The sequence below is a fragment of the Cydia splendana genome, chromosome Z (genome assembly GCF_910591565.1).
Source record: "Cydia splendana chromosome Z, ilCydSple1.2, whole genome shotgun sequence".
NCBI classification, from domain to species: Eukaryota; Metazoa; Arthropoda; class Insecta; order Lepidoptera; family Tortricidae; genus Cydia; species Cydia splendana.
The window spans coordinates 33,961,477-33,978,366 of NC_085987.1; the positions used below are offsets into that span (position 1 = coordinate 33,961,477).

At 39.7% G+C, this 16,890-nt stretch overlaps 1 protein-coding gene across 3 annotated transcripts in view; it reads right to left on the bottom strand.

Annotated features, from left to right (window-relative positions):
• Positions 1-1,800: 1,800 nt before the first annotated feature.
• The window catches only part of LOC134804530 (insulin-like growth factor 2 mRNA-binding protein 1), a 99,605-nt gene continuing 84,515 nt past the window's right edge, over positions 1,801-16,890 (bottom strand). For all 3 annotated transcript variants that reach the window (XM_063777620.1, XM_063777621.1, XM_063777622.1), the window contains 7 exons: positions 13,256-13,426; positions 11,321-11,707; positions 10,996-11,239; positions 10,609-10,770; positions 9,411-9,614; positions 8,769-9,026; positions 1,801-6,495 (listed from right to left, as the gene is read on the bottom strand). In XM_063777620.1, coding sequence (XP_063633690.1) covers positions 6,403-6,495; positions 8,769-9,026; positions 9,411-9,614; positions 10,609-10,770; positions 10,996-11,239; positions 11,321-11,707; positions 13,256-13,426 — 1,519 coding nt within the window. In that variant the 3' untranslated portion in view covers positions 1,801-6,402. The remainder of the gene's footprint in view (positions 6,496-8,768; positions 9,027-9,410; positions 9,615-10,608; positions 10,771-10,995; positions 11,240-11,320; positions 11,708-13,255; positions 13,427-16,890) is intronic.

The window sequence follows — 16,890 nt, forward strand, 5'->3', positions numbered from 1 at the left end:
CACATCGAAATCACAAAGGATAACAACTGCACTGCGAACGTTTACGTTCTACGTCATTTTTTTTTTAATTTTAGGGTTGGCCGGACACCACCGTTATGAATCGGTAGTCGTCTAAATAAATTGATATGAATTTTTCATTTTTCTTTTAATAAAAATAAGGAAAAGGTGGATAATTAACTGTAAATATGGATATATTTATCGTCACTTAACAGACAACAAATTTGACACAGAAATAACATAAATAAACTTTAAAATAGATCCCCAGTTAGTTTCAATTTTGACAATGGGTGCGACCTACTCGGTCGGTGTATTAAATACACCGACCGACCGGTAACTTGCGGGAAAACCACATAATTCTAGCTTTATTTAAATCTCAAATAAAAATTCATTATACGTCACAATTCGATACGTCAGTCTACGTGCCATCCAATCGTAATCGCTTGCTGTGACAATCGATTTGCGTTAGTTACATCTCTATATACGTCAGTCATAATGTGTCAAATACCGCAAATAATGTTATTTACACTATAAATGACAGCATTGACATTACAGACTTTTATCTTGTCTATGTTCTTACCGGCCAGACCCAAATCAAGGCCTATCAAAGAGGCCAATTGACAAAGATTTTTTTTTATTTTATCAAGGAGGGTAGAGGCACGTCTACCCTTCGTAGATTTTATGAACATAGACAAAGAAAAACTGAAATATAATAGATAATAATATACATATATAATAATAAAATAAATAATAATTTACATATGACTACTTCATAAAATACAAATCAAAATAATTTGATTTGTTCCTAGAAATCGCATCTATAGACAAAGCCAGTTCTAGCAATGTTGCTGTAGTAAAATATTTTGATGTTAATTACTGGCAATCTCGTCTGGGAACGGACAACACATGCACAATTTTGAAGGGTCACATCGTTTCAAGGAAGTCAGTAGGCCTTGCACTGGATCGACAAAAGAAATCTAAATCGTAGAATCTGTAGCCTTACCACGACTGCCACAGCAGTGTCAAACTGGCATATATCGTCAGATGACAACCAAAACTCACTAATTACCACCACAAGTTTATAGCCATAGTGAACCGTATTGGTTCCTAAATAAGGTTGATTTTTGTTTAATAATTTTTCAGTAATTAGTGAGTTTTGGTTGTCACCTGACGATATATATATTCACACTAACGTCTGCGTAACTTACTTTCTATACATCTCGCTAGTACTCGCGTATTAGTGCGTTTTAGTTGTGTCGTTAGGGAAACTATTTGGCTGACAAGTACGTCTACCATCAGTTTTTACATTGACATATACGCTCACGTCTACGTAATTTACTTTCTATGCATCTCGCTCGTACTCGCATATTAGTGCAAGCGAGATGTACAGAAAGTAAATTACGTAGACGTGAGCGTTATGTCAATGTCAAAACTGATGGTAGAGGCTCTGACCTACTACTAAGGCAGTTATCACACCGACGCGGTTTGCGCACGATCCGTCAAGTTTCACGAGTAGACAGTACGGCTACCACCAGTTTTAACATTGACATATTCGCTCACGTCTACACGTAACTTACTTTCTATGCATCTCGCTCGTACAGGCATATTAGTGCAAGTGAGATGTACAGAAAGTAAATTACGTAACGTGAGCGTTACGTCAACGTCAAAACTGGTGGTAGCCGTACAGGAAACCGCCTCGGGGCGATATCGTCTATAACCAAGTAGCTAAAACTGACTCTGGCCCACCTCACCTTAAAAACAAAGTGTCAAAAAAGGTTAAGGTAAAAATAATAATACTGTATAAAATTTTCATTACTTTTATTACGATAAGAAACCTAATTTTGACAATTTTCTGTTACTATGTTTAAAATAGCAATCTTATCTATATTGAATTTTCGTTTCAAAGTCAGTTCCCAAAAACATGCACAAAGATAATTATCATATTCATTTAGTAATATTGAGGTAGTTATTAGTTTCAGAACTTATACCAATTAAAATGGTTCTAAAAATAACAATAATCAAAGAAAATTTTGGTGAAATGTGTGTTCAAACACTGAAGTTTGAACGTTTATAACTGATAAAATGTATGTATATTGGACCTTAATAAGTTTATGTTACAAGCAACAATAACAGCTCCTCTATCTAAACGGAGCGCCGTCGCCGCACCCGCGCCGCGCCGCGCCGGGCCGGCCGCGCTCCTTCCGGCTATGTACGTACATTCACATACATACAAACACTATTAGCTATAGACTCGATGGAACATCAATATATATTAAGACTGAAGGGAGTGTAACATACGAACAATAGATTGAGTGCTCCACATTCCCGCCAAGTTTAAGTTACAACAAATACAGTAATAATACGTAAACTAAATTAGGTACCAAAAATGCTATGTGTGCTCGACTTTCTCCGCTAAATAACGTTCATAATAAAATTGTATCATTCCATTCACAGACTTTATTTATAAAATACAATCATGCACATAAATGAAATTGGTAATTCTGTCGATCACACACCAAATGCACAAAACAGTGGTTACACACACATGAGAAAGAAATATGTAAATAACAGTAGAACCATCAAACAAGAATGACGCAGTATATTAATAGCGAGAATGACATGTAAAGTAATGGATACGCCGGCGCGTGCGGCAGGGGTGTAGTTCAGTCTCGGGCCGCGCGCCGCGCGCCTTCCGCGTCATACTCAACTTAACACTACTTCACAACGATACAATTAATCAACTAAAACTATTTCTGCAGCCTAACACATTACAAATCATAATGTACCCTCTTTTTATATTTGGAAGGAATAAACAACATGCCTGTATATGTACACTTTTCCTGTCGTGAAAGTAACCGTACATTTACTCCGATGGGTCGTTGCCGCCCGGTGCGTCCTGAGGAGCGGCGCGGCGGCGGCATTCATCTGCACTGCCAAACGCGCTACGCGCCGCACGACACATGAGCGGCCGATATCTTTTGTCCAGTATAATTATAATAATATGAACAATACTTGTGTATTTATTATTATGATGATGATGTGAAATGTTACACCAAGATGAACGTTTAATCGATTCAACACATTATAATTAACAGCAACATTAAGAATGCATACTATTTCCCTACAATGGGATGTGTTACATTGAAGTATAGAATAAACTGCTAACACCATGACTAATAAATTTGCATTTTGAATTTTGTAGTCAATTTAGTTTACAAATCCTTATAAGGTAAATTGAGTCACCAATAAACATTCATTATTTTACATTTCGGCAGAATGAACGTATCCAAACTTTTGCCGAGCAGAAGTTTGCACGACATCACATAAAACCACGAAAAGGACCAAACTACTACGGATAATGCAAAGTCAGTGATCTATCTTTGGCCCTACAGCAGGTGGGCATCTTCTCGACTCGTTTCAATAGTTCTCCCTCAATATGAGTATATAGTTTGACGAAAAACTAAAGAGACTAGCAAAGGCTACACCTAGATATTAATTCTAAAAAATGTGTCAGCACCTTTAACAACTCTGATGTCATGTATTGGAATGTATGATTAATGCTGTCATTTTCCTCAGAATAAATACCCGAAAAGGAACTTCGTAAATTGTTAAGCGTGCCGCAATGTAATGCTGCGGCCACACATATCGGATTTCGGCGAATATTCGTGATGGCGTCTTTCGCTATCCAAGGGAAATGAAAGACACGCAATTACGTATATTCGCCGACTCCCCATATGTGTGGCCGCACCCTAATACAAGCACAGAAGATATGCAGTCAGTCGATGAGTTAGCGACATTCGGTTCTTTTTAGCCTTAACAGACGCACTGCCTAGCTTGTCTAGCACCGACTGTCTCTGTCCCATCAACGCGACTCGTCTCAAGCTAAGGCGAAAACTCGTCAGATAACGTACCGATTGATGATTATAATGTACACCAGCGCGCAAATAGCTTGTCCAATAAAGCTACAAATCAAATACTTATTTTTTTTTAACACAACGTATTTACAGATGCTCGCTACTGCACTGCCCTTCACGGAATCCATTAGTTTCGTACTCTGTAGGAACTGCCATCTCGGTCAGTCAGTTTCTTCTATTGTCAACTGGGCTAAGTCCTGATGTTTCTGGTGTGCCAACAAGCACTATTTTGTATTGATTTGTCAGTCTTTCGTTATTTCCTAGACTGTAAACTCTATATCAAACGAATTGATAACATTAAGTAGCTATAGCTCTATATGCTATGTAGTCCAAGGTTTACATGTCAGTGCGAACACTCTCCAGTTTGATCGCGGAGGTCGAGGTTTCTGTATCACTGTGCAAGTTACCCATGAGTAACTAATTAAGTAAAGTCGACGACCGTACATATGTATTTCAAACGGAAGCGAATACATTACATACCAAGCACTAAAGGGAGCCACACCCGCCACGAGGCGCGCGTGCCTGCACTCGGCCGCGAGGCGGGCGCAGCTCCCTGCAGACAATATTAGTGGTACAAGGGTGTGTTTTATTATTACATGTCTGATGTGTAAGTCTAATGTTACGACCTTTTAACGTTTCAGCATATCTTAACAGTCGGCCCACTTATGTACGGGAACGCCTCGCCGGCCCTCTAGTCAGTGGCCCCGGGCAGACTGCAGGCGGCACGACGAGGCTATCGAATAAAACTCGAACCATAATGTATACGATAAAAGTACCACGCGGATTATACCGTCAATCCTAAATAATACTGGAACGCTATAAGGACCCATGCCAAATGTGAGATTATTTTCAATAATATGTGGAAGCATTACAATTTTTGTGTCAAAATGAATTACGTCCAATAGGAAGATATAAAATTCTGATCATCGCCGTCGCGGGCTTATTACTATAGGCCTTTTAGCAACCGCTTTTAAGTATATTATTTTAGGCAAAATGATATGAAAATTATTTTAATGCATTTGGGATATTACATTTAGTTGATAAAAGAAAGCAACCTAAATGAAAATAAGAATGTTTACATTCTTTTTGCCAAAACTTCCATATATTATTATCACAATTATAAATATAAATATCTTAGCTTTTCATTAATTTTGATATTATTCACTTAATCTTAATATCTCATAGTTAAAATATCTCACTTGGCACAATAGTAACACAAATCGTACATTTCAATAATAAAACATATCACGATAGATTCAAACACTACGCTTCCACTGGCACCATTAAACGCTACGGTGTCTTCTAAATTCTCAAAATCTTTTACCATAGTTTCATACAAGAAAACATCATAAAGCTAACAAAGACAAAATTACAAAGAAAACGATCAACAAATCACTTACAAATTAAAACTCGTACGTTTATTTCTTACTTTCCAACAATTACTATTATATCAAAAATATTTATATCCATCATAGGTGGATTTATCATCACCGTGGCAGGTCAGGGCAGGCGTCCGCGCGCGGCGGCCCGCCCTGCGCGTCTAGTCTAGTCAAGGCTGTCTCGCTGCCGGCCCGTCACACGACCGGCGGCCTCTCTTTGGATTACTTACTTCGCACCCAACGCACACGTTCATTTTGTATAATCATTGTACAACATTCTTATCAGCATGCATGCACAAATGCAAATTCTGTATCGTTTTAAATCATTACAATATACTCGCAAAAGCATCTGTCTGTTCATTCATTGAGCCTCCTCGGTAAAGCCATATCATGTTTATATCCGTTCCTAAGTAGTCGGTTTGTATCCCACACACCCTTTAAATAATATTAACAGTGTAGTGATTATAACAGATTAATCTATTATTTTATAACAAAACAAAATATTTACTTCTCGATTGTATAATAATGGAGTGATAATATAGCTATTGTTAACAACATGTGTATATGTATAGAGAACATAATCATTAACTATTGCGGTATATGACAACTCTTTTATAATGTAGCAGAATAACATGGTATGAAAACTATAACAATAAACTATATGCGCGGCATTAGATTCATATACTTAAGTGGCACTATATCGTTAAGAAAATAGTGTATATGAATAGTATATATTCAAATATTAATCATCATCAACATATATAATCCCGGGGTAAAAATATGGATTTATCAATAGTTATTAATTACAATTCACTACAATAATATCAACAACAACATTTGGACACAATATGCTGCCAACACAACAGCCTGCCTGCGCAACAGTCGGACAACTCTTGTAGAACCTATCAAGTCAGCAACTTTATCATAGTTTCTTATGAATATGTCTAACTACGAGGTAAGTACCGTCAAGGTCACCAAGTCATACACTGGGGACGACCGTCGGTACTCGCCAGACAGCGAAGGCCGGCCGCGGCTGGCGGTGGAGCGAGGGTCGAGGCGGTGAGGCGGTGAGGGTGAGATGGTATGTGGGCGCGCGGGTGGGTGGCGACGGCTTACTGCTGCGCGGGCGGCGGCTGCGCGGCGCGGCGGTGGCGGCCCGGCGCGCTCGCCTGCGCCACCATCGCTCGGATGCGGCGCTGAGCCGACTGTGGACAACACAACATCATCATCATTACATTGTTTCATGTAGCAAATCACGTATAACTATCAGAGCGATCATTATGTCTTAGTGTCTATGGTCTCCTATTAAACGATACACTGTAACTACATTTTCTTTTGAACGATCATATAAATCAATGTCATTCGCATGTGCTGCAATTAGGCCTTGTATTTTAATCCTTTCCGCTTGCAGAGTCCATAGTTTCAAAATATCGTTAAGTTCGTAAATGTTTTGTTTACATCCAAAAATAAATTAGATCACGGCGACAACATCATTAACTACTTTCCATTCACCATATGAATATTTATTTTCGTCGTCTATATTTTTAGAAGATACTTTTGAATATGATATACTAGAAGGTACTTTTGATATATCTTCATTTGAAAAAATATCAGAGGGTGGCTGATACTTTTGGTGCGTTAATGTGACTAGAAAGTCACTACTACTACTGACTAAACGATCGATGGTCACAAAGTATGAGTATTTTTTGTAATATTTAATTTGTCACCAAATTCCCGAACCTTGTTATGACACGCCAAGTTTAAGGGCGTCCAAAATATTTAGTATTTAAGTTAAGAGAATTTGAAATAGTGGTATATTGTCAAAGTAAATTATGTAGTCAGTACATTTATCACTCGAAAAGATGGCACCATACCTTTGGCCTACCCTCGACTAGATAGCGATACTTTTTGACATTTAACAAATTTAACACATATCAGTAAAAAAAATAAGGATCAAAGTCAAATGGCGTTATAAAAGTGTTAATCATTTGTGTCGAAAGATGGCAGTAAATGTACTGACTACATAATTTACTTTGACAATATTCCTCTAGTCTAAATTCTCTATGGTATTAAGAAACCATACTGGTATCAATTACATTGCTGTTTAAATTTCATCTACTGGTGTCTTTAATTTTCTAATTGTTTACCAGTTGAGAAAGAAAAAAAACCGGACAAGTGCGAGTCGGACTCGCCCACCGAGGGTTCCGTACTTTTTTAGTATTTGTTGTTACAGCGGCAACAGAAATACATCATCTGTGAAAATTTCAACTGTCCAGCTATCACGGTTCGTGAGATACAGCCTGGTGACAGACAGACGGACGGACGGACGGACAGCGGAGTCTTAGTAATAGGGTCCCGTTTTACCCTTTGGGTACGGAACCCTAAAAAGAGGCTCTTCTAAAGACTTTTGGCCAAAACTGTTCATGAATAAATGTTATGATACTTATGAATAAAAACGTAAGGAATCTATGTAAATGCTTAACCTAACCTTAACTAAGGGTAAAAAACCGGTGGACTGTGCAGTCGCCGTCAGATATATCGAAGCGGCCGAGAAGCTCAAAAATATCAGTACACGCACTCTAATGCCTTCAAAATAGAGGAGTGTTAAGATACTTATTTGTGAGCACCTTGGCCGCTCCAATATTTCGGATGGCGACTGTACACCACGTATGCTGTGGAGAAAAAACTCACATGTAGTCACAAAAGTCCACTACCACGTTAATACTAATATCAAGCCAAAAAAATGTCCTACCAACTACATATATCCATTTATAACATTCGCAAGTGTTCTATGAGTCAAACCAATACGAAAGTAACACTCACCTATCCAGTTGCCAAAAGCCATTTATCACTAAAGGCCATGGCCATAATGTAGAGCAGTTTCATAAGCTCATTCTGAAGTATTGAGCATACTCCTTTACGTGGCTCACCCGGCTTCAGGCGGTTGCTACAAAATGTCAAAACCTTAGTAACGCCACACTGTGCCATGTTAACAAAGAAACGAGTTCGCATTGCACTTTAATATTTAAACTCTAGGTATACTTATCTTAGACATGATTCACAAACAATCTTCAACACGGACATTCCTTATAATATTTATAATATAGTTACGTAAAATACATAGGTATATAACACGTGGACTTTGTGACTACATGGTGTAATGACACACAATGTTAATTTAGATATTTCGCAGTGCAATATTAGAAAACTGACGATAACCTGAAAGAATATGTGGATCATCAGTGACAACGAGCGGTGCGCGTTAAATGATTAAACTATAGGCGCGTAACTAAAACTCAAGTCCTAAATAGATTAATTTAACACGGGGCAAACTAACCCATAAGAATTTCTGAGTAAAAAACAAAATTCCTAACTTGACAATTAATCCACAAAACAACCTAAACTATTGGTGAAGTACATGGAGTACAGTGAGTAGAGTGGAAAAGGTAATCATTTAAATCGGAAAATAGGATGGTACCTGGACGCTGTAGAAGGGGCCGACAATGTGCACGGTGGTGTCGTGGTCCTGCGGCGGCTGGCCCTGCTGCTGCGGCTGTTCGGGCAACTTGATGAGCGAGCCGGTGACGCGCTGCAGCTCGCGCACGTTCTGCCCGCCCTTGCCGATGATGCGCCCCACCTGCGACGACGCCACCACGATCTCCACGGTCAACCGCACGTCGTCTGACCCCGACATGAACCCTTCCTCCCGCATTTTCTCAAAGATAAGGTATTGAGCCTGCAAAGTGATAAAGCTCCACTTTATACATGTACATCGAACAGACTTCTTGTGTATAAGCATATCAGAGGCAAGCAGCCTATTTGACATTTCATTGATCAATTACGTGATTAAATAATTATACAAGTACCTATTATAATAATAATCTCAAGTCTTAAGCATCATATGTTTGATAAAGTTCCTCAATATATAATGATGAGGAATAACACATATTCAGAGAAGGTCAGGGGTCCATTTTTCGAACGATATTAGTCTAATATTATTAGTGTGTCGCCATGGTAACCCATACGATTTGACAGTTTGTGGACTAATAATATTAGTCTAATACCGTTCGAGAAATGGGCCCCAGGTTTCTCTCTGTGCAACAGTGAAAGCAAGGCTCACCTTCCACTGAGCCTCCGGGCTGCCGACGATGGTGACCTTGCGCTCGGGCTGCGCGTTGTTCTGGCCCTCCACCTGCTTGTCCTGCTCCAGGGGCGCGATCTTCACGGACGCGTTGCTGAACCGGATGATGTTGCGAATGTGAGAGCCCTTCGTGCCGATTATGGCACCCACCGCGTTGTTAGGGATGTACAGGTACGTGGTCTCCTGTTCCGCCAACATATTAAGAATAAGATAAGGAAGAAAGGCCTGACTAAATTTTTATACATAGGATAAAACAGTGAGAATCAAGGCACACAGCCGTCATTAAAAACATCTGAACAACAAACACAGGATCAATAGGATTGTGTTAACACATTGAGTGCCGGGCTGTTCGTATAGTCACTTTCCTCTACAAAGGTGGAAAACGCTAGGATAGGCTACGAACGTAGAGCTAATTTTGGCAAAGAATGTGTTAATCTTTTTCAATAGGGTATTTTCCTACTAGTCAAATCAGTTACCTTTTTAGAACTGTCAAAACGATTTGCTAATATGGAATTTATATGAAACATTACATTGTGACATTACGGTCAACTCACCTACTTTTTATATTTCTATCCGTTTTATTAAATAGAACTTGTGTTTAAAAATAACTCCTATCTGCGTTTTTCTAATAATTATCTGGTGCTTTATTTCATGCATGGTGTAAAATAATTTATTTTAAATACTGTATTATACCCTATTGTAACAGTAATGCATTTGTTTTGTTTCGTTCGATTATAAACAAAATAAATTTGATATTTTATACATACAAATACGACAATATCCTATTGGTGCGCAAATTCCTCTGCAAAATTTTCTTGTACGGTGGTGGTTCATATAAAAATATCTAAACTGAATCCACGTCATTTGTTTCGAGTACGCAACTACATTGCTACAGTAAGAAGCGAAACCAAGAGTTCAAAAGTACAGGGCTTGTCAGGGTTTGTCCAAACCTGGCAAATGCGCCGCATTCTATTGGTGAACTATTTGGAATAGTATAACTACCTACCTACAGTAAAGGGCCATAAAGTTTGCACATCGGAATTTCGGCTTCGTAGAGCGTTGTCTCTTTCATTCTCGTTGCCTCCAATATTCTCTTTCTAAATACCGATGTGCAAACTTTATGGCCCTTTACTGTACTCGCATTATGATGTAGTGAGAATCGTTGTCGAGATGATACCTGCGAGTCACCAGCCCCCTGCTGCGCGCCGCCCTGGCCAGCCATGGGAGCGTAGATGGGCGGCGGGAACGGCGGCGTGGCGCCGCAGAAGCCGCCGCGCCCGGTCGACATCATCGCCATGGGGTGTAGACCCGGGAACATTATGCTTTGAGGCGCCAGCACCTAATAAACCAAAATAATAATCTACCTATTACAGTACTAAAATAGATTTGCCTTTAGACAGTTTCCACTTTTGCCGATGCAGCGAGATTTGAAGTTAAGATATTGTGGAGGAAATTTGAGTTTGGAGGGTTACTGTTTGGTTATTGGCGGCCATTTCTGATCGGACTAATGCAGTTCCGCTTTAACAAATGTAGGGAAACTCCTTTACTAGGCACTATGTATTACCTGCAAATCATTTTCATAGCTCTGGCGCAACTTTGCTGAAATTTGTGACTCCGCCTTTGCCATATTTTCAATGGTTCCCTTCACAGTTATGATACGTTCGAGGTTGAAACTGTTGATGTCATTGATAGAGGACACCGTGATCTTTGTGTCGGTTTCCTGCATGATTCTCTTGATTGTAGTGCCGCCTTTTCCTATAATGCGCCCAATTAAATTATTATGCGCTAGGATTTTCAGCGATATTTCCCTGTAAAAAATTGACCAAATATTATTTTACGAATAACATAACACGCATCTTTCAAAAGTCACAATTGTATTATCAGGTTACCCCTTATTTGTGTTGTTGGCCTCCTGCTGCATGACCTCAAGTATTCTCTTGCATGCATTAGTGCAGTTTTCAGGGTTGCCATAGATGGTGATGGCCTTCTCGAGGGAGCCGACATTGTCCTTGCGGTGCACGTCGACGCGAGCGCGGCTCTGCTGCGTGATGAGCCGGATAGTGCTACCCTGGCGGCCGATGATGGCGCCCACCATGTCGCTCTGCACCAGCAGTCGCAGCGGGAAGTCCGTGGGCCGTGAGCCGCCGCCGCTAGCGCCGCCGCCGCCGCGGCCGCCACCCGGACGCCCGCGTCGTCCACCTCGCGCATTTTGCTCTGCCGCCTCCACTTTCATACGACTTCCTTCCAACTCGTAACCGTTCAAACCGTTGATGGCCCTGAAACAATTAAGTTAACGTGATCAAGACTTGCAGCATGGAATATTTAGTAAATACATTTGCTTTATGTGACAAAATCTCTGCCTTAAACATTGCCTTTGATTATTGGGTTGTGCTCAGATACTTATTTGTTAAGATACACAATCAAGTCATTAAATAATTAGATAGGTATTCCATCTGAAATTTGACATAACTTTGCACGACATCTCACTTATTCCCTACATGATTCGTGTATGACCCGCCGCCCCTGAGAACACATCGCCGTTATAGTACACGGGTGCTAAAAATAATACGAGTAGCTAGGCCGCTTTTAGTACACGTAACATAATTTCGATGCGCGGCTATGCCTCGTATAGTGCCAGCCAACAATAGGCAATTTAATATTATTAATTAGTTATCGTTAACGTAACTTTCGTTTCTACGTAAACACCTGCTTTTTCAGCATGGCACATACAGATTCAAAAGCAACACGCCATGTGCACGCACGCCCATTAGAAAACTTCACACTATAATTTGCAAAGTAAACATAAAAATGATGGTAGTCACTTATCACTAGGAAATATTGTCGAGTAACCGAAATAACCGTAAGTAACTGGCAGATAGCCCGGCAGCTTCTCGTAGAAACTTCGCTCTGATCTTCAATATTTTTGTTTGCCGATGCTAGAATACTAGATTCCATTCAACATTAAAAATGTGCATGCATGTATTACTACCTTCATAATAATTATATACACGTGCGTTTCTACAATTACATATATCGGGAATAGCACCAAAACCCATCTCCATCCAAGATTATCCTGATTACGGTGCAATACCAAACCAACACCGAATGCAAAGATAGTATAGTTAGCTCGCTGAGGCGGCCATCTGTCATTATACATTTCTAAGAAAAACTGCAAGAGGTTAAATGGTTATTAAGCTGCACTGCAGAACAGAGGGGCCGCGTCAGTGTAGCTGCCGAATAAGTCCCTATGTTCCTTAGTTTTTAAAACACCTAATTCCACGAAACCGACTGCTTATACAGTAATTTTATTGTAAGTAATTAAAATACATGAAGCTTGAAAGTCAATATACTTATTATAAAAGTAAAAGGTAAAATTATAAAAGTTTTATAATTGTTATAAATTATAATGCCGCGCGTGGAAGCCGAGTAAACTAGAGTAAGTAATCGAACTAAAGTCAATTTTTAAGTACCTCAAACATGAACTTCGATAACAACTATGATTTTGATCACGATTCAACTAATATTTTTGGAATGTAATAACGTTTTATTTAACCCGATGAACAATTCTGCGGTTATTGTGAAGACAGACATTGTAATGATAGCTTTACTGGAATGTTAATTGCAGAAATAACGACATATGTATTACCAACAAGTCAATCTAAAGACCACAAAGAGCAGTATGAGAATAGCAGCCGACAGAATCATGCAACGTTCGATCGGATCGGATAGAGGAAGAGAAAGTAATAAAAAGCCAAGCATTGCAATGGGTTTAAAACCAGAAATAATGTGCATCCCAGTTAGTTGCATGAAGCGGTGATACTCACTGTTGCGCTTGCTCCGAGGTCTCGAAGGTGATAAACACCGCTTGGGTGTTGGCATCGCGCGAGTTGGCTTTGTCGCAATGTTGCACGTTGCCGTACTGCGAGAGCAGGGCGTCGATGTTGTCGAAACGAATGTGCAGCGGTAGACCACTGATGAGGACCTTGGATGATCGGCTGCGAGAAGCGACATAACCACCAATGTAGACCATTTATTGCTAAACAATCATCAACAAACTATTTTCTTATAAGCATTTTGACCTCAATTCTTTACAATATGGTGTGGAGTGTATGGGGATAAGTTGTGATAATTCAATAATATACATATGTATGTATGTATGTTGTAATATTAAGCGACATTATTAGGAAATTAAGATTTTTATTTCTCTGTCGTCCTATTTACTCGTTAATAACTAAGTACTGGTTAATAAAATTTTACGATTGCAATAGATGGCAAGACTCCGCCTATACCGCGCCGCACTTGCCACCAATGTCGAATTTTATAGATAACCACTATGAAATGTATGAATCATTATTCATAAGTTGGTAACCTTTAAGAATAGCGAATTTAAGACTAATCAAAAACAAACAACGAAATGTGACTGTATACGAATACAAACGAACATACGTACGAATAAAGAACCACTGAAATTGAATGAGAATAGACCCCTAGATCTTTTCAAGTTTTTCTTACGTGGATCATATTTTAAACAAAATGTATTCTTGCATTTAACAACTGCCGTACAGCTGAAATAGATGGTCAGCTTTCAAACTATTTTTAGATTGTACATCTCTTTACAATTAAGTACAATAATTCGGTGGTTAAAAATAAGGTGGTGGAAATAAGTGTGCCATTTGCTTTTACAGAAAAACCCACAACCCACAACTATGTATTGGGTTTTACTACTCAGAATCACGAGGACTTGATTATAAAAAAATGCCTGTAAGAAATTGTCAGTTTAGTGACGGATATTCACATACATTTTGTATGGACCGTCACAAAACCATCTCAAAATTTTGTATGGAATCTTGGCACACTTTTTTAGTCCTCGTGAATATTCGAAATACTTATCCCAAAAGTTGTTCGTATTTCTAGAAAAATATGTAGATTACATACTACTACGTAAACTGTCCTGTTGCGGTGACTGCCGGTGCCGTGTTAGGAAAGCGGCGACTAAAATAAAAGAGATGCTTAATTTAATTAGCCTAGCCAGTGACTCCGCGCTTCCCGTACCCGTGGCCGTGGCTATACCACGGTGCGCTTTATCTATTCTATTTCCAACAAAACATTCGGAATGTTAGCCGTTTTTACAATTAGGTATGTAAAGAATCATTGGCATCTCCAAACCCCTGATTAATTCCTACTCTATTACTTACGTCCTACTTACTCTACGACGTACGTCAAGCAAATCCATAGCCATGCCGGAGCTTTTTGGAGAGCATGTCAAATTAAATAGTTTGTATTGTAATTTTCACCAAAATTACTAATTTGGGGTATTTCCGTCAATGTAGAATAAATGGAACCGGAAAGCATCGATATGCAAGCGACTCGGCACAAAATGGCGGAGCGGAGATGACATCACCGCATAGATGCCCTCAACGCGCACGTCACTCGCTACGCAAGCCGAGCCGGGCAAGCACCCCGCGCATCCCCACTACCGCGCCAAGCGCCATTCACAACTCTCATTGTTCTGCGTCCTGGAGCCGCGAGTTGCGCCCGCCGCTGCACGCACGGGCCCCCTACCCCATCCCCCCTATTAGGTACGATTACTACGCATAGTACCTGTATTCGGCTAATAGTCGAATTAACGGAATTAATAAAAAACCCGGCCAAGTGCGATTCGGACTCACGCAAGAAGGGTTCCGTACCATTGCGCAAAAAACGGCAAATAAATCAGCGTTAATTTGTGTCATTTTTGGCGGCCGGTGAACAGGGACTGTTTACTATTTCGGTTTCAAGCAAGATTGACAACCCTAATTAGCCGAAAGGGATAGTGCTATACATTAGAAAGAGACAGCATGATTCGTCCCTGAACCGCTGTAAATCTTCGGTTTTGTAGGAAGTTTCTTTTCTGTACGGTAGTAGGTACTATTACTTATTCTGTTCTGTGGTTAAGTTTTTTTAAGGCCAGAGCACACAGGATGGACATAAGGATTAGAGATATCACGAATATTCGGTATTCGGCCTATTCGGCCACATTGCCGAATATTCGGTATTGTTGCCTACTATTCGGCCGAATACCGAATATCTATTGCACCTACTCGAAAAGAAAAAAATCCCAAATAAATTACCAAAAACTAGGTATATTTAATATTTAAAATGTATTCTTCGAAAGTGGCTAAATACGAAGGCACGTTTTTGAGCATTTGTTGATTCCAAAATATTTTATTTTTATCATGGGTCTGATTTGATTGACTCTAATAACTACATTCATTAATTCTGTTCAACATAAAAATATATCTTAGCAACCGTTGTGCTTTGTTGGCGAACAGTTTTCGTAATAATTGTGACTCAAAATGTTCGCATGTCATGCAGAATATTCGGTATTCGGCCGAGAGGGCGGGCCGAATATTCGGTATTCGGCCAAATTCACTATTCGGGGCATCTCTAATAAGGATCTCTATATGTAGGTATATTACAAGGCGCACCTGCACGTGCACCCGGTGTGTACAGTACAGGCCTTTAATGATATCACGTTATGGATGGAAGGCAAAATAAATATGTAACTATAACTATAGTTGGTCAAACCAATTTGTCAGTAAGAACCAGGAAAACTATACTCATCCTTTTCTTTTGGGTGCTAGTACTAGTGTAAGACAAAGATAGTATGATTTTCTTGTCTATGATAGAAATTGGACAGTCCTTTGACAAACTATAGGTATAAGCAAGTAGGTATTTTTAGCAGACTGTGGGAAGAGGGGTGTGAAGTGATTTTAGCGGATATATGTATTATATTTTTACGTACCATCGTTTACCCTGTTAACTGTCAATTTCTAAGCCTTATTGTAAAAAGCCCAAAGTCCACCGGTTGTCAGTTAACCCCTCGTATGCAGCCTGTCAGTGACCTTGACATTTAAAACAAGATTTTAAATTCACACGCACGGATCCGTGTCTAAGCATACGAGGGGTTAAATCTTGCTGTTAGTAGGTGTATTAGGTATGTACGTATTATTGTACATGTGTGTTTTTATCGTAGGCGTAACGCGGTTATGCGTATCCGCGGGCCGCTCCGGTGCATGAGCGAAGCAGCGCTATGCAAGTATATAACGATATCCCGCTCACACACGGGAACGGCCTGCGGATCCGGACGCAATGTGAAGACCGATCGAGTGTCAGTCGATTCGTTTTTATGTCTAGGGACTTGAGGGTGTGCGAGTCAATTTTACAGACTTCAAGGCTTTCAAAAACATGAATAAAAAACCTTGTCCGGGTTCAAGATTTTCAAACGTTTTTCTAGTTGCCATTCAGTACCGTCTTTACCATAAGGGCACACGGGGCCCGTGCCCAGGGCCCCCATCCTCAGAGGGTCACGAAGGACAGAAAATAACAGTATATTTGATTACCCATAATAAATAGAAGATCATAGTAGGTAAAGTTAGTTTAATTAGCTTTCTTTACTTTCCAAAAGGGCCCCAAATTC